Source organism: Mandrillus leucophaeus, unplaced genomic scaffold (genome assembly GCF_000951045.1).
Source record: "Mandrillus leucophaeus isolate KB7577 unplaced genomic scaffold, Mleu.le_1.0 Scaffold411, whole genome shotgun sequence".
Classification (NCBI taxonomy): domain Eukaryota; kingdom Metazoa; phylum Chordata; class Mammalia; order Primates; family Cercopithecidae; genus Mandrillus; species Mandrillus leucophaeus.
In genome coordinates this window covers 1076571-1095633 of record NW_012104377.1, presented here as the reverse complement: position 1 = coordinate 1095633, position 19063 = coordinate 1076571, and the positions used below count along the sequence as shown (strand labels likewise).

At 37.3% G+C, this 19063-nt stretch overlaps 1 protein-coding gene across 4 annotated transcripts in view; it reads left to right on the top strand.

Annotated features, from left to right (window-relative positions):
- The window catches only part of PARD3B (par-3 family cell polarity regulator beta), a 1095780-nt gene that overhangs the window by 541536 nt on the left and 535181 nt on the right, over positions 1–19063 (top strand). For all 4 annotated transcript variants that reach the window (XM_011992473.1, XM_011992474.1, XM_011992475.1 and 1 more), the window contains exon 5: positions 15826–15911. In XM_011992473.1, coding sequence (XP_011847863.1) covers positions 15826–15911 — 86 coding nt within the window. The remainder of the gene's footprint in view (positions 1–15825; positions 15912–19063) is intronic.

The window sequence follows — 19063 nt, the reverse complement described above, 5'->3', positions numbered from 1 at the left end:
ATGGAAACTGAGGATCATGATAGAAACATATTCAGTGATGCGTTTGACAACTGTACCGGGTAACTTCCTTTAGAGGGAAAGATTAAAATTTGACAGAGTTTGAGCATAAATAAGGAAATAAGATAAGACTAGGTCTAGATGCATGAGTACATTGAGGATTGAATTATTCAATCCAAGTGGACAGAAGGAAAATAAATAGATGGTTGTATTTCTTTTTTAAAATAATAGGGTAAAATGTGATAAGCTGGGCTTGGGGGGATGACTGAGTTGCTTTGAAAAATAATGGGAAAGAAAACCAACCAGTTTTGCTCTGTTTTAAACCATTTGGACCATAGCCACAAAATTCAGAGGCAGAGAAAACTATGTTAAGTAAAAATCAACCCTCAACTTTTGCTACGTTTGGGCAAAACTCTGGGAACAGTGAGACAAACGCATGTCTCGTTAATGAAAAGAGTTACTGACTTACACTGTCCCCTTTCTATTCCTTTGTATGTCTTTCTGTCTCCTGGTCTCAACCTCTTTGTGTCAATAATAGAGATTTATGGGAATGACTGCCAATCATAGTGCAAAGTATGTAGAATTGTACAACACTTATGACTGTCTTTATTTATTTATTTTCTTTTTGAGATGGAGTCTTGCTCTGTCGCCAGACTGGAGTGTGGTGGCCTAATCTCGGCTCACTGCAACCTCTGCCTCCTGGGTTCAAGCGATTCTCGTGCCTCAGCCTCCCCAGTAGCGGGACTATAGGCGACTGCCACCACACCCAGCTAATTTTTTTGTATTTTTAGTAGAGACGGGGTTTCACTGTGTTGGCCAGGATGGTGTAGATCTTTGATCTCGTGATCCGCCTGCCTCGGCCTCCCAACATGCTGGGATTACAGGCGTGAGCCACCGTACCCAGCCTGCAGTGAGGCCATAACTCATGGACACTCTCTTTTTCTTTCTTTTTAGTTTTCTTTTTTCTTTGGCTGTTTGTTTGTTTGGAGATGAAGTCTCGCTTTTGTTCCCCACGCTGGAGTTTAATGGCATGATCTTGGCTCACCGCAACCTCTGCCTCCAGAGTTCAAGCGATTCTCCTGCCTCAGTCTCCCAAGTAGCTGGGATTATAGGCACCTGCCACCGTGCCAGGCTAATTTTTGTATTTTTAGTAGAGATGGAGTTTCACCATGTTGGCCAGCCTGGTCTCGAACTCCTGACCTCAGGTGATCTGCCCTGACTCTTTCTGCAAGCTCTTAATCCTTGTGCTTACTCATAAAATACGTGCCACCTTGATGGGGACATATCTGACCATCTAACTGAGGAGGGCAAAGTTGGAGGTCAGCAAACAAATTGCATATCCTGGCTCCTTTCACTGTCCATGGCACTTTAGCCTAGTGCTATACACCAACCGCCAAACAACCAGCCATTTCCCTGTTTTTCCTTTCTGGTGAGATGGCAAATCTGAGCCTGAAATCTCATTGATTCTCCATTTCCTGAAGTCAAGGGTAGGAGTGAGTCAATTATTTTGTTCAACTTTTTTTGCACCCAGTGGATATCCTAACCCTTTATTGTTTCTGCATGCATGTACTTCAGTCTTTAAGAAAAAATAAAAACTAGGTTTTTTTCTTTATTGTCATATCTGTAATTTGCTCCTTTCTCAGAGGAAGGTCATCCATGAAAATTAACCAGTATGTTTAATTCTATAGAACTATCATTTTTGCGTCCAGTTGCCATTCCCTCTGAAGAGCTGTTAAATGCTGTGATTTTAATCTGCTTTGATTGCCTCACAAGTGAAGAGGTCATTTGCTGTATTTTGTAGAGGTGCATCACCGGAGTGCCCTCAGCTACAGAAGTATTTCCCTTGTAACAAGAAGAGAAGAGCAGAGTTTTTACATCACCACTGTGCTTAAAAACTCTTGTCTGCCAGGAAGCATGCGCTTTTCTGTGCAACCCTGGGAGTTCACCAAACGTGTGAGGTTGCATCGCTGATTAGATATGGCGGAGTGATTGGACATAGTGCTGTGGGAGAAACCTTAACGTAACTGGAATGAAATGAAAATCTCTGTTTTGTTCAGACCAAGGGAAGGTTTGATTAAAAAGATTTCCTCTTTTCCATTTGGGACACTGTTTTATTGTGTCATGTAGCATTGAGTAAGTGATCTGTTACAGGTTTAAAACATAACTGCTTCATGTATGTTTTTAACCATCCCTTGCTATTGTTCTCATAACATATTAAAAATACAGTTCAGGAAAGATCCAAGTATTTACAGCAGTTTCTCTGGGATTTGCTATTTCTGCATGCAATTGTGAAAAGGAGTGCTGGCCCACATTCCTCTGCTAGGGAGTGTGGTGCTGCAGTCAGCTTCACAATCAGATGATGGGTTGGGTAAGTTGGTTTGCTCAGTCATTCAGTAAATATGAGTATCCACTCTAAACAAAGCCAATAAAACTCAGGCAGACAACTGGAGGTGTTTTGACATGGCTTTTTTTTCTTCCAACTTTATAAGCTAGAAGCCAGGTCAATCTTCATGAGGATTTACTGAGTGTAGATACTGTGCTCTTGGAGCCTGTTGGGAGTGGAGGTGGAGAGAGACAGACAGTGACACACATGCTATGGGAAAAGATTGGCCTGTTAGTGTGGGGAAGTTCCTTATGAAGCTGGTTTGTAGCTCTTAGGCAAAAGCAATCAAAACGTGTCAACAGTCGGCCAATTTCATCCGCTACCAGTTTTCATTGCGTAAGTTTTTGGCCCCAAATAATTGCCCAACTAAGCAAGCCCATTTGTTGAATCTGAATGGGATTCAAGGATTAATCCAGAGATGACATTTGGATTAAATCATCACTGTCTAATAGAAGCAGTTATAAATATGTAAATTAAGCAATCTGATTATGGTACACCTTGGCTGCTTCTAGTTATTCTAGTAATTGCCTGTGCAGGGTTAGTGGAAGAGATTTAAGCATTAGAGGCTGAAGTTTTTCAACGCCAAAGTAGCCAACAAATGGAATAGAAGTTAAGAACATAAGATGTTTAGTACTTATGGATTCAGCATTTGAAATCATATACATGTACTACATGCAAGCCAAAGGCCCAGAGCTTGTAATAATTCATAATTTTGCCATGGCACAAACTGCATCATTTACACTGGGAGGTTTGTATGTGGAGTGATATATTTTCAAAGAGGCTCCAGAAAAGATTGCAGCATTGGTGTCCTCTCACTTTCTGCACCTTCTTGGGGAAATAGATGAGGAGGGTGGCCATTAGAATATCCTCCCCACATTCACTCAGGCTTTTTGTTGTTGTTGTTTCTAGCAACCACCACCTCCTTTATTTAGATATGGTCCCATAGTGCAATCACTGTTTAAGGATGTGTCTGTGAAAACATTTTTCATCATTTCAGTGCTACAAGTCTCTTACAATTCTGTCAAAGATATAGGCTTGGATTAGCAGCTACATATCAGTTCTTATCTTACACTTGGAAGTGAGGTGAGGTTAGAGAAAGAATAGTGGTGTCTTTCTTGGGATCTTGCTGGTGCTCAGTTGAGTTGAATTATAGAACATGCAAAGGGGAATAGTAGAGGGGCCATTCATTAGTATCTTCTCTCCAGCCTCTGTGCTCCTTACTCCCCAGAATAGACTCTTGAGAACAAAAAGTATACAAATTTTTTCATCTCTGTATCTCCAGTGCTTAGCACTGGAGTAAAGGGGACCCTCATTAAGGGCTTGTGAACTGAATGATTGCTGTTTTGTTTATGGGTTTGCTAACCCTGTTATTTCTCATTTGATGATATATTTTTGTTGAATAATGAGCGTTACTCAAAAACTTTTCCCTTGAATTCCCATGTTCAGTTTTGCTTTTGATTACAGAGTTCCTAAAGCAGAAGGCTACTAGAGAGAGAAGGTACTGAGTGAGGTCAAGGTGTAAGATGCCTGTGGACATGGATGTTACCCAGTATGATAGTGAAAGATAAGGCATGAAAGAGGGAGAAAATATTAATTAGAATGATAGAGCAAGAGGAAGTGCTGGAGGACCAACTTGGAGACTAACAGGTGTGGACAATGAGAAGGAAATGATAAAGCAGCATGGTGCAGCTTCCAGAGGAGGAAACAGGAAATTCTTCTCTAGAAACAGCTCCAGGATGAGAGTGAGCAGCGTGAAGAAAATGATCATGACTCACTTCATAGAGTTGCCGAGGAAGTAGTTTATTTGGGGAAGGTTTATTGTCATTTACATCAAAGTAGCGGAGACAATACTTAAGGAAGTTCTTGAGCTTATGAAAGAGTTCCAGGGCATCCTGGGAACAGAGGAGGAGAAGGGTTTGGAGGTATTTGGGAGGTAATGCACCCGTGAAGGCTAAGGAAGTGCCGAAAGAAGGAGGAGCAATGGGAGAGGACGGTTGCCCCAAGAGTTGTTTCTATCGTGACCCATTATTAAGTCTAAAGAAATGAGATAGCTGGAAGAGGAGAGGAATATCGAGCAAGAGGTTCAAAGAAGATGTGTTGAGATGGTGGGCCTTGCTCGCAGTGGCCCACGCTGGTCAACAATTTCTAGTCTGTAGGTTCAGGATCTGGAGGTTTCAGCATGGAAGCTTCCTTTCTCAGCTGGTGAGAACGTGATTAACTCAAGCTTCCAGCCATTATGGAACTTAGTTGGTTTTAAATATTGGTTTAAATATATTTGATAAATAATGAAAGTCATTTTAAATTGCATTATAATAAATAAAATATAGGAGCATATATAAAGAAACATAACCAGCCAGGTACAAATCAGTGCTTTCTCTTTTACTTCAATTATTTCAATCCATAAATAAAGATTAGCTTTCAATTGCACTTTAAATTCTCTTGCCAGAGATGCCTCTGGCAATGATTCCAGCTGGCTTGCAACTTCGAATGCAGAGACAGTATCATATTGTCATATTCATCTTTGAATCCCTCCAGAGTCCAGCACAATACTCTGCACATGGAGTCTAGCATAATACTCTAGACATCATAAATATACGTTCTATTGAAAGTTAACTTAGACTCTTTAAGGAAAAGGAGCAGATTTCTTTACCCAGTAAACCCCTTGTAAGTAGAATATCTGTTGTATTTCAGACCTGTGCTAAGTGACAGGGATACTAAGATGGATGAGACTCATTCGCCATCTGAAAGCTCTCACTACCAATCAACGCAGACAGATCTGTAAAGAAATCATCACCTACCCCGAGATCAATGAATGTCATGACAGAGCTTGCACATGGCATGAAAGTGGCACTGAAAAGGAAGATTGAGTCCATGCAGAGTGTTCAGGGAGAACGTGGCTCATACTGAGTTGGGTGTGAAGGGATGAATGGCTGGATATTCGCCAGGCAAGCAATGGTGTTCTAGAAAACTGGTGTATCTAGGCATGTGTTGAGCATCTCCGCTTTGCCAAGCACTGTTCTAGGCTTTGGGGATATATTGGTGAACAAAACAGATAAAAACCACTGCCTGCCTACTTGGAGCTTACATTTTAGCTATTGATAACCAATAGATTATTTTAATGGGACAGTGCATCCCTCTAACCCTCAAGCACTGTGTAGTTTTAAGTTTAAAACATTTGTATTTAAATAGAAATGCATGGTGGTTTCCTTGTGTGATCAGAACATATTCTGGTCTGGCTATAGCTACTTTTACAGTCTCTCCTAACTCTTTGTTGTGTTTCTACCCTTGCTCAAAAAACAAACAAACCTTTTGCTGACTGCTGCCCATGACTACAGCTGCTCTCAGCAGTTCAGACCTCTGCACCTCATTTCAAGCTGTGTTTCCACATGCTGTAAGAACCCACGATGGTGTAGCCGGCTCTGGATCACCCTACTTCTCTCCATACAGTTGTTTTTGACTCTTCCGCTGTTCCTCCTCCTTCACATAAGTCATGGTAAGGATTGCTTCAAGTGCCTCTTAGGTTGTCTGAAGAAAACCCTTCCCCAAATTGTTTATTTTCAGTAGGTCTTATAAGCTGTGATATTGTTTTTTGAAACTAGAGGCTTCCAATAAAGGTGTCATAAAGTGAAATGCAAGAATGACAAAGTGAATGGCGAAATGATTGTGTGGGAAGATATATGGAGGTCATAGGAGAGGGACAGATGCACATGGCAAAGTCAGGGAGGTTTGAGTCTGCGTGAGAAGAGGGTGAAATGCTTATAGAGGATAGGCAATAAAAAACAACTTTTCAAGAAGTCCTTGAACATGCTTTGTTCATGAACTAAGATGGCTTGTCAATGTGGTTCTCTATCTAATAGTTATAAAAAAATTCTTTAACACAGTTTTGGCTTCCTAAATTTTGAGATTTTTTTTTTTTTCTAAATGTACTACCAAACTAAGCACACATATGGATCAGTGTGCTTTTCTTTTCTTTTCTTTTCTTTTCCTTTTCTTTTTTACCCTGTTCATGACACAGCTATGGAATTGGTCTGTGGATTCAAAATTTTCTACAGCACATTTTCATCCTGAATATTTTCATAGTGAAGCCCGGCAGGGATGTATGCTTGTGTTGGCATGAGTGAAATGCGTGTGCAAAAAGAAACAATTGCTTTAATAGTGTGGCCTTTTATCACTACTCTCTCTGAACCAAACCTGGCTTTTGTAAAGGTTTGCATCAGTGTATATGGGATATTTACTAGAGCCAAATTTGATTGAGATGTATTTCAGTCAGCAAAATGGAAGTGGTTAAGGTAGAAATGCTTGGTAATTGCTGAATTATCCCAACTTCCTTAAGTTTTTTCTATTTACCAGCTTTAGGTGATGATTTGGAGTTACAAATGAAGCCCTAATACCATATAAATGTCCATTTTGACAGACCTGGATTCTAAATATTTGAGAAGATGGTATAGTTTAAATAGATTAAATGAAAGAAGGATGTTTATAACACCTTTCGTCATACATTTTGTGATTTAGCATGATCTGAAGCAGACCTTGTGGAAATTGCTGTTTTTCAATATCCTCACCCTTTCAGTAATAAACAATGTTATCTTTGTGTATCTAAGAGCTGGGCTTAAGCAGTTTTAATATATTTAATGATATAGGAAAACTAGGGGGAAATTAGCTATAACTGGATGTGGGAAAGAATCCAATTATAAATAGGAATTATGATTATGAACACGTTTATATCAGTCTTGTATTTGAAAAAAATTGTTTTACACTCTATTCAGCACTTTTGAAATGTGTTATTTTAATATGAGAAAGAAACAGTGAACAATAAAAGAGGGATTGCAGAATTACCTTGTTGAACTTCTGAACTATGGCTCTGAAGATTTTAAAGCAGCCTTTACTTCAACATATTTGTGTAGGGAGAAGTGCACCCACTGGTGTTAGCCTTATGTTGAAAGATTAGCAGAGCAGATGAAATGTTGATTTTGACATCAATAGTTATTTTCATTTTTGATACCTCGATGAGATGGATGAATGTGTTTGGTCCACTCAAATCTCACAAGCGAAACAGAATTCCCTCTCCACCCACCATCACCTCTGCCTTTTTTAAAAGCTCACAGCTGTCTTTTGACACCTGGTATCAGGTTAAGTCAACTTTTATACATTTTTACCAAAAATATGCAATAAAACCAAACACAAACAAAAAGACAAACTCCAGCAGGTAAAGGGTATATTTTATAACAATTTTATTATAAAAATTTCACTGGTCTTTTAAAATCTAAATCAGAATACTGAGAAATCTTAACAATGAACTCAACTGTGCTGATTATTAGCAATGAGAAGAAGAAAAAATATCCAAGGAAAGATCATAGGAAAATAAAAAAGAAGTAGGGGTATAGAGGAAAGGTTTTGGTTTTCTTTCAGGTATACTTCATACCATAGATTTGTTCCTCAAAAGTTGTATAAAAATTAGTATGTTAAGAAAGTATAAAAGTGTATCTACTCTGAGAGTGCTTCTCAAGGGAAGCTCTCCAAGAAAACATTTAGCCAAATGAATACCTCTTAATTGATCTGTTGGGGAATTTTTATATGTATGTTTATTCAGTTGGAGTTTGCCTGCCTTACTATTTGGTGCATTATGACATTTTGTGCTAGGAGTGGACCTTAAAAATCTTCTTATCCCCAGTGTAGAGAAACTAGAAGTGAAGGTCAGGAGATGATGTGTCTGGTCACCAGGCAAAGCAGTGATAGAACTTATATCAGAATCTGTGTCTCTTTTGCGTTAGACCAGAATTCAGTTACTGTATCTTGATCTTTACTCATTTTAAATTAATTTTTTATTAAACCTATGAAAACCATTCAGCATCTCTTCCAGACACACCGGATGAAGAGAAGGTGTGGCCAACCCTGATTATATTATCAATGGGATTTAGCCTCTGTAGCACATAACCCATAACTGCGTAATCTCTGTAGAAACAGTCCATTGAAAATTGTAGACTTTTAGTGCATTTTACAAAGTTCAGAACTGTTTATGCTGAGTCCAGTTTTATCCCATATGGATTCAGGTAATTTATCCACATGACTTAGTGTGTGTTTGTGAATGAGCATGAGCACCCTGTGTGCGTGCTCTCTATAAGCCGAGGATTTGAGCTAGTCATTTAATGTTAATGATTTTACCTGCTCCCAGGATTAGCATGGGACTAGTTAGTAGAATATTTATGATCTATTTAATTGTGTTCCATAAAAGGTTTTTTTTATTTTAAAGATGCAATTATTAGAGCATAATCTCTAGAATAATGAAAAACTTGATAGTCTTTCATATAAATAATTTCTCTGACTGTTTCATAATATGGTATCTTTTCCTTACCCTCTTTGCCTGAAATCAACAACTAAGAGATATTACAAAGTAAATACAGTTAACGTGCTTGCTTTCAAAACTGACTCTTAGGAAATGAGGGTCCCAAGAAATTTTGGTTCTTTCTTTGACCTTCAGTTTCTTCTTCGACAAGATATTAATCTTTTTGTCTTGCATATGTTCAAGTATGAAATTGGAATAGGAATGCCAAGAAATCCGCTAGATTGTTGTGGCTATACATCTAGTTATATGTGAAATAGTTTGAGATCTTTGAAAGAAAGGTAAAGTGTATATAAGACATTATTATAGGTTTTTGTTGCTGTCATTATAAAAGAATCCATAACATAAGTAATAAGGTCAGCATTCTCTAAGTCAGCAAGTATTTATTGTGGTGCACAGAAAGAACACTGAACTGAGTATCAAGAATCCTGGATTCTGGCTTTGTCACTAACACAACATGTAAAAAGAGACCAGTCATGTCAGCTTTCTGCCTCTGAGTTTCCTTAGCTGTAAAATGGGTGAACTGGCTTCACTCGTCAACACCATCCTTCCTGGCTTGGTTAATATTTTTTAGGATTTTTCCTGAGTCTCATATCTGTACTAGTTACTTTAAGGCAGTGGTTTTTGAAGTGTGGTTCCTGGACTAGCAGCATCAGAAACTTGTAGACCCTCTGGCCTCACCCTAGACCTACTGCAGCAACATTTCAGGCACTGGGCGCGGGGCCCAGCAATCTGGGTTTTCACAAGACTCCAGGCGATTCTTCTGATCTGTGTTAAAGTTGGAGAACCACTGTTAGAATACACATAAAAATGAATAAAACACAGTTCTTCTTAAGCAGTTTTTAATTTAGCACTTTTATATCTCTAATTGTCATGCCGATTTTAGCTATGTAGGTATAAAGTCTACTGGTGTTCGTGTGTGTGTGTGTGTGTGTGTGTAGTAAATTATAGGCATATTAATTACTAAGACTGAAACATTTAGGGATGGTATCTTTGAAGTCAACTGAGAGATTTCCAATGGCAAGGCATTGCCAAACGCATAAAAATATATATGAAGTTTGAAAATAACAGTGTTTAACAATCACATGTTAATTTCATGTGTGCTTATCAAATGCAGTTTGTTTTACTTTAGCACAGATATTTTTGTTCTGAAAAGTAAAAACAAATATTCTGGAATTATGCCCAGAATTTTAATTTTAAAATTTACATTATGATTATGTATGAGCACCAGGCACATAAACTGATGTTCAGATCCTCTCTGTGTAATGTTTCTATTACTCTCATTCTAACATTCATATGCAATTTCAAAAGAAACTTGCAGTTGACTTTTCAGAATGCAAATCTTGTTTTGAAATGCACCTGAGTTTTTGAAACATAATTCAGTTGCAGTTAAATTTTATGGGCAAGTGGTTTTCAATGTAGCTAAAATTCACTGAGGGGGGAAAATCATGGCCATATATGATCGCCTGTAAGTCAGAGGGAGATACCTGTTGATAGACAGGACCGCTATTTCAGTTCTCATCTGAGAGATGAAAAATTGAGCAATAAAACTACTTTTAATTTCGTTATGTAGCCACAGTAGACCAGGGAAATTCAGTGCGAATTTGGGAATGCATTGAGCATTTTCTTCCAGAAAAAGTATCAAGAGTGTTAAGTTTCTTTGGACATGTATAACCTAGTGGTGCTTCATAATGAATGCACGTTCTTGTATGAGATCAGTGACTGGTACTAACTGTGAAATATGAAATGATAGCCTGGTGCTGATACCATGATTACCCCTGGAGAGACTGTTGCCCCTCTTGGTGCCTGGCCCCTTTCATCCAGCCTGTGAACACTTGCAGTTGTTAGCACTAGTGCTAACCAAATGTAAACACCTTTACTTTCCAGCTGTTGCTAATTGGTTTGGGAATAATTATGGGAGTGTTGATTTTAAAGCTAAAAATAGTGCGGTGATGTTTAAATCCAACTCATTTTGGCTGTCAGAAATGCTCCTGTGATCCTGAAAGTGTTGCTAAAAACGTTTGCTTTAAAAAAAAATGTAGTAATTAAACTTGTCTGCTGTGAGAGCCACATATATCTGCCTGCTGCCTGCTCTGATGAAAGTGGTAAAGGGCAAACTTCTTAAAGGTCTCTGACCAGTTGACAGGACACAATCTCCTGCTGAACTTTATTTTAGAGAGTAAAGCCATGTCATTTGAGCAAAAGAGGAGACAAAATAAATTTTGAAATAACTCTATACGTTCCATATCATACAGCTGATTATATGCTTCTGTGTTAACATTAAAAATAGAAATTATAATAATTATATTAATAAAATTAATTATAGCGCTTCCAAACTGTTGTGTTTTCTAGAGGCAAGTTTGAGGGTTTGAAATCACATAATTATTATTTCTCAAACCTAAAGCTGAAGAAATATGGTAGCTGTTTGGCATCAATTGTTTATTCCTCTGGTTCTTCATAATCAGAGTTGTTTTTGTACCTTTCCTTCCAAATTTAAAAGTCATCTTACAGATTTTTTTCAAAGTCATTTAAATAAGCAATGAGGAAAAGTATATTTTCATCTTGAGACGTGCAATTTCATGACTTCATTTTACCATATAATTTAGTGAAGGAAAAGCTTAAGTATTCTTAATTTATTGTTTGTAAATTATTTTGTAATTTTTGGAAAAAATGATTTTATGTACCCTGTTAAGAGGTAAACTGCTTTTGTCGATAAGTATTGAAGCACTGCACAGCTACAGGGTTGCTGAAGTCAGTTTGAAATTGGCTTTATGTCCTTACAGGATGCCCTAAACATCTGTCTGCCTGCCCCATCTTCAGAGAATATCAAAGAATTTTGTTAGTGCAGTATGTGGAAATGATCTTGGCAAGTGACAAACACTGCTCATTAGTTGAGGTGATAAACTATAGTACTACCCCTTTTTGATAGCTGTGGCAAGGGAAGTGCTTTTGATGTTGTCTTAATAATAATAGGAGATATAAGTCTGTGAATGTGTATTCTTTTTCAAGTCTGTAGTTATTGACATGATTTGTCCAAATGTGTAGTCAGTTCAGAATTACCCTTGAGCAGATTATGACATTGTAATTGGCCCAATATTACTTTCAAATTGTAATTGACATTTCCGTATACTCAGAGCATTAAGTATGTTGTTGATATGAAAAGAACCTTTACTTGCTATCTAACTGGAACTAGATGAAAAATTCATTTTTTAACCTTGCATAATGTTGATTTGAGCCAGAAAATATGTTATTTTTCTACCTTGTTTAGGGATCAACAAGAACGTTCCATTTAGAGTATGGTGCAGAGGCAACAATAATTATATACAACTTTATAGCAAATATCACAGTTTTTTTCTTTGATACCCTGAGGATACATCCCACAAAGAATTATAAAACTAAAAAGAATATTTATTTTAATTAATTGTCACTGTTAACTGTTCATGGATTGAGAGACTTTATGATGCTTAGATGGCGATACCCTCCAAATTGATCTTTATATTCAATGCGATCCCTAGCAAAAACCCAACTGTTTTTTTTTCAGATATTAACAAACTGATTCTAAAATTAATATGGAAATGCAATTTCCACCCACCATAGCCAAAGCAATCTTGTAAATAAGAATGAATTTGGAAGAATCACGCATCCTGATTTCAAAATTTAGTACAAAGCTACAATAATTGACCGTGTCGTACTGACATAAGAATAGACATGTATAGATCAATGAATGAAGTACAAAGGATCCAGAAATATACCCTTATGTTTTTGGGAAATTCATTTTCTGTAAGGGTGTCAAGACAATTCAATGAATAAAAAACAGTCTTTTCAATGAATGATACTAACACAACTAGATATCTACATACAAAGAATGAATTTGAGCGCCTTCCTCACACAATGTGCATAAATTAACTCAAAGTGATAATAGGCCTAAATGTAAGAGCCAACACTGTGTAAGATTCTTAGAATAAAAAAAAGGTGTAAATCTTTGTGACCTTGTATTAGGCAATGTTTCTTAGATACAACACCAAAAAACACAAGCAACAAAAGAAAAAATAAATAAATTGGACTTGGTTAAAATAAAAAACTTTCGTGCTTTAAAGGACACATGAAGAAAGTGAAGACAACCCAAACAACAGAAAAACATATTTGCAAATCATATATTGGATAAGAAATTTGTAAATGGAATATTTAAAGAACTCTTTACAGGTCAATAATAAAAAGACATACCATTAGACATTTCTCCAAAGAAGAAACACAAATGGCCAATAATCACAGGGAAAGAAGCTCCACATCATTAATCATTACAGAAATGCAAATCAAAACTACAATGACATATCACTTTATACCCATAAGAATGAATAAAATAAATTAAAAATAAAAATAAGTTATGGCAAGTCTATGGACATATTAAAACCCTCATGTATTACTGGTAAGAATCATGGCAAATTATTCAGACCTGTGGGAAATAGTGCAGCAGTTCCTCAAAATGTTAAACATAGAGTTACCATATGACCAACAATTCCACTCCACAGTGTACGCCTAAGAGAACTGAAAGCATATGTTCATGCGAGAACTTGTGCCCAAATGTTCATAGCAACATTATTCATAATAGGCAAGAGTGGAAACAACCCAAATGCTCACCAGCTGATGAATGGATAAACTAAATGTGGTATATCCATAAAGTGGAATATTGTTGGGCCATAAAATGGAGTAAAATACTGATATATGCTACAATGAATGAGCTTCTGAAAACATTATTATTCTACGTGAAAGAAGCCACATGTCTTATGATTCTGTCTATATGAAATGTCTAAAATAGGCAACTCTTTTAAGATAGAAATTAGATTAATGATTGACAGGGCCTGTTGGGGAAAGGGAGGATGAGGAATGGCTGCTAATGGGTTTGGAGTTTCTTTTTGGGGTGATAAACATGTTCTAATGTTAGATGGTGGTGATTACAAAACTCTGAATATATTGAAAACCACTTGATTGTACTCTTTAAAATGGTGACTCTTATGTAAATTACATATCAATAAAGCTGTTGTAAGAAATAAAAATCATCTTAAAGCAATCCTTTAAATGATCATAGCTGCAGCCCCACCGACATGGGGCTGCAAACTTACCAGAGATCCAACTCTAGAACTGCCCAGCTAAGCTACTTCTGAATCTCTGATTCACAGAAACTATGAGAGATAATAAATGTTTATTTTTTTAATGTATTAAGTTGTGGAATAATTTATTATGCAATATTAAAAATTAATACAATGAACTCTTGGTGTTATGTGCTTGATATATAGAGAACCAGATATAAATTCATTCCTGTGTAAGAGAAACAGATAAGAAAGTTAATGATTTTGGCAAAAATGAGGTCATCAAATATCCTGACATGCACGATAATCACAGGTTCCACTATTATGTTAAATTATCTACCTAAGTATTTTTGTAACCTGCTCAACCCTGTCTCCATTTATCTGTAAGCATATATCAAGCCCTTCATAATAATATGAATATTTGAAAGCTTTCAAAAACATTCATCTTTTAAAATTTGGTACTTTAAACCATGAAGTGTTTTTTAGCCTTATGGAAATTCTTTCTTATCTAAGTGAAAAGGGGAAAATGAATTTTTAAAAAGTCTAGTATAGACCAAGTCTTTCACAAAACTACCAACCCCTGCATGAAATGTTGCTACTCAATCTAAAAGTGAGAGACATTTTTTTTTTAACTCAGTTCACTACAACAAAGTCCTTCTGTTGCAGTTATGTCTTACTTTCCTTGAGATAATAACCTGGCTGGGCGCGGTGGCTCACACTTGTAATCCCAGCACTTGGGAGGCCAAGACAACCAGATCACGAGGTCAGGAGATCGAGACCATCCTGGCTGACATGGTGAAGCCCCATCTCTACTAAAAATACAAAAACAAAATTAACCGGGCGTGGTGGCGGGCGCCTGTAGTCCCAGCCACTCCGGAGGCTGAGGCAGGAGAATGGTGTGAACCCGGGAGGCAGAGGTTGCAGTGAGCTGAGATTGCACCACTGCACTCCAGCCTGGGCAACAGAGCGAGACTCCGTCTCAAAAAAACAAAAAGTTAATAACCTAATATACTCATGTCCAGCCTCTTAAGCTTGTATGTTGTCTTCCTTACTCTGTTGCAATAATGCATTTTAAGCTTGTATGTTGTCTTCCTTACTCTGTTGCAATAATGCATTTGGATGCATAAATGCTGTTTATAAGTGTGGATTTTTGATAAGTCTTTCTATATCTGGTTTGTTGCTTTGGTGAAACCAGAGTCCATGTCTAACAATACTTTTTTGTGACTCCACTTGTGAAGAGAGGGGTGTCCACAAGATTCCCTGTTAGAGAACAGCTCTGAGGCCTAATGTCCTCCATAAGGAAGCAGCAGCATCAGGCATGCTTTCTGGAATCCATCCTCTCCTCTGCTTCTCTGGGTAATATCCAGTACAACTTTGCCACTGTCCTGGAATACAGGGCCTCTCTGACCCTCTAACCTTTCTGTAGTGGGAGCCTGTTTACAATTTTAGAAATTAAATGGGCAATTTGAATCTCTCTCTCTCTCTGAAGATTATCCTCAGAATCAAATTTCATGACAAAGTAAGAATTCTGGATTTCTTCTTCCTGCAGTGTTTCTGCCTGACTTTGACAGAGGTGACTTTGCCAAGCAGTGTTTTTTCATGGATTTTGCTTTCTTTATATTTAATGTTGTGGGGGCAAGCAAGGACGTACCTTAAGGCTAATATATCACCATCTGTCACCAGAGCCTCCCCTTCGGTATTCTTTTCGTTCCTGGTTTCAAACACTCAATCCCAAAAGCCTATGGCTGAGTAGCAAGAAGCTAAACGAAGTATTCCAAAGCTCTTAACATACTGCCTTGTATACATGACGCATTTGAGCATTTCAGAAACCAAACAGGAGAGAAAAGAACATTGAAATCACCGAAAAGATTAACACCTGCTTCCAGTTTTCAAAGACATTAGAGCATACTGTATATATCCAGCGTAAAGCTGTTTACTATCCTGTATTGAGATATTTTATTCAAATTTTCAATTCAATATGCATAGCATCACATGTTTATGACTTTGTTTCACTGTAGGATTTCATGCAGAACTTGGAAGAGAGAGAAGTTATGAATGGTGTACAGACAGAACTAACATCACCAAAAACTAAGGACACATTGAGGTATTCTCTTATGCAAATAAGAATATCTGATTTATTTCAATTTGATGTGTTTTTTTAATAGTTTATAATTGTTCTTACTTTACAAGAAAGATCAGGATAAATAGAATCATGGAGAGAGAGAGAGATAGGAGAGAGAGAGATATATATATAGGAGATATATATAGAGAGAGAATATATATATATATATTCTTTAGTTAAAAATGTTTGTGAATATGTGTGTAATTTGGTTATCAAAACGGGCTTTTCACATGAGTTTTATCACCTTTTGTAGGTTAAAGAACTGCGATTCAGAGCAATTAAGTGACAACTACAGACTTAATTGACACCCACCACTCTTGTCTACAAAGCCACTGTTTCAAACATTCCTATTGCATGTACATTCCCTGATGCCTTGGTGTTTTATTTCATGCTACCTGACTAAGGCTAGGAAACTTCTCGTATAAAAGTGCAGCTAAAATCAGTTTTATATCAAATTCAGAAAGTGGAGTGAGTGCAATTCCCAGCACTTTAAGACCCTGGAGTGGGAAAGGATGATAACAATCTTAACGTCATTGAATGCATGGGGGAAAGCTTGGAGGTTACAGCTTTAAGACAGGACATTGATTCTAGCTGGTATGAGATGAAAAAAACAGTTAAAGTGAAATTAGGAAGCCAATTCTGGCTGAATTACATGGTCCATATGCTCCTGGGGCAGGGAGAATCTCATATCCCACAGGGCTTGGCCCATGCATAGGACTTTGGGCACACATCCACATAGAAGCTAAGTAAATTATTTATAGTCTATCTCAAAATGTCTTGAAACTGTTTAATTTCTATAATCATTGCTCAAGCCTTTGTTATCCCTCAGCTACACCATTATAATAACCTAACTTCTCTGTCAAATATCAGTTTCTCCTTATTCTAATCATTCCCACATATTACTGTTGGATAAAATTTTTTAAACCACAGAATTTATCAAACCATCCCTTAGTTCCAAACCTTTTGGATTTAGATAAGTCCTGGGTTTGAGCACTAGCTCCAAGATTACTACCTGTGTAACCTTGGAATCATTACACTACTTCTTTAATATGTATCTTCATAGGCAAATTGATATCATCATCACATAGATTATTGTGAAGATTAAATGAGATACAGTACAGACAACTGACTTAGCACAATGCAAAATGAAAGGCTGGATAAACATTAATTTCTATTGCCATTATCATTGTCATTTTTACACAGCTTGTAGTTTATTGTAACTATTTCTCATTCTCCCAAGCAAGACTGAATCCTCCAAAGGATTCCTGACACCTAATTCAGGTCTTGGAATATAATAGGGACATATTTGTTGAGTGAATGACTGAATGGATACAATACATTGCTCCATAAGTCATAAGCAAAACTGTTAACTGCTCACTCATTATTAACACAAACATCTTTAAAGAAAAATAACATTTAAAAGACATTCTACAAATAGTTTTACAATATGCATCTCTTACGAAGCACCATTCAACTTATTTTGATCTTAAAAAGACAATGAAGCAAGAGGTTTGGTGGTTTTTTAAGAAAATTACACTTTGACTTCTCTTTAAATGGCAAGCAATATGTACAAAAGACCTTCACCTCATCCCTAATTCCTATCTCGTTTCTGACTCTGCCTTATCTCTCCACTCCTACTTCCCCAAATAAGCCTTCTTCCAGACTTGCCTTTTGTTTCATGCTTAACACTGTCAGCGCGTTTTAGTCTGTCCTCTCCTGTGTCCAGGATGTCTATTCATTGGTCAAACTGTTTGCAGAGGCCATCTCAAAATATATGAGACATTTCCCCATGTTGCGATGCTTTATTCCTGTAGTTATTACTCAAGCCTCTATTTTTCTATTACTTGCAGTTAGATTATTCCAATAATTTAGTAATTCCTGCCTCAAGTACCAATCTCTCCCTTGTGATTCCCTTTTCCAATTGGTCTCACGTATCACTGCACAAATATTTCTAAACCATAGCACTTATCACACTTTTCCCTAATTCTAGAACCTGTAGTGACTTCATTTTCTACAAATTAAGTATAAATTTGCTAGCCAGAAATTTAACACACCACTCCGAGATTTGATCTCAAGCTAATGGTTTAATCTGTCTCCTATACACAGCACCTTTCTTTCTTTCCCTCTCTTTTTCTCCCTTCTTCTTCCTCCTCCTTATTCTCTGTCTCTCCCATCTTCCTCCCTCCCTACCTCTCTCTAATATTACAACCAATTGTTACGCTCACAACCTATCCTCATTCAATATCTCCATGCAGTTGACTTTCTCTCCTGTGCATGCCTGCTCCATCCCCTCGACTACCTTTTCTGATGGAAGACCCATTTGTCCTTCTTCAGGAATAGATTCCTAATCCCAGCTTCCCTTCCTAATCCTGTACCCTCCTTCTCTGAAACACATAACAAGGTGCCGCCACTTTGAAACTGCACCTTGGTTAAACAGTTAAGAACTCTGCTCTGGGGTGCAGTAAATCCCTATTTGAGTCTTGACTCTATGGAAATGGTACGATGTTGGACAAATTATTAAACTCTCTAAGCATAAGTTTACTTCTAAAATGGATGTGATATAAATGTTTACTTTGTAGATTTAATATCAGTACATGATATAATGTCCAGAAGAAGGTTAGTACACTGCCTCCCAAGTAATAGCATGCGTTCACTGAGAATTTACTACTGTGACCCATTGCTTTCTATTCTTTTTTATTACCTGTCTCAACCCTCCCCTTAGATTATAAACTCCTCAAGCATTGGTCTTTGTTTTTTCCTCGTGGAACTTCCCCAGTGAAACAACTCAATTAATATTTGTTGAATTCAAGTGAAGTAGGTGGATCTCATCACCAACAACAAAGTCTTTGATAGATTTTTACTCGTACATTTGCATCCTCAAGACATTTTGCGATCAAGTAGAGTTCAAGGTTATCCTCATACTCTTCCTGGAGGTTTCCCTCTGTAGTCCGCTTCTCATACCATTGCATGTCACAGATCTGAGAATCCACCCTTCCAGAAAGTCAGCTAACACCCACCCAGGTGTTGCAGTCCTTTGTCTTCTCTCTGCATGTCAGCAGTCTGATTGCAAATAAAACATGTTCCTCAATCCTGCAGTATTTAAGGCTTTTTAAAGAAAGTCTTACTGAGGAAAT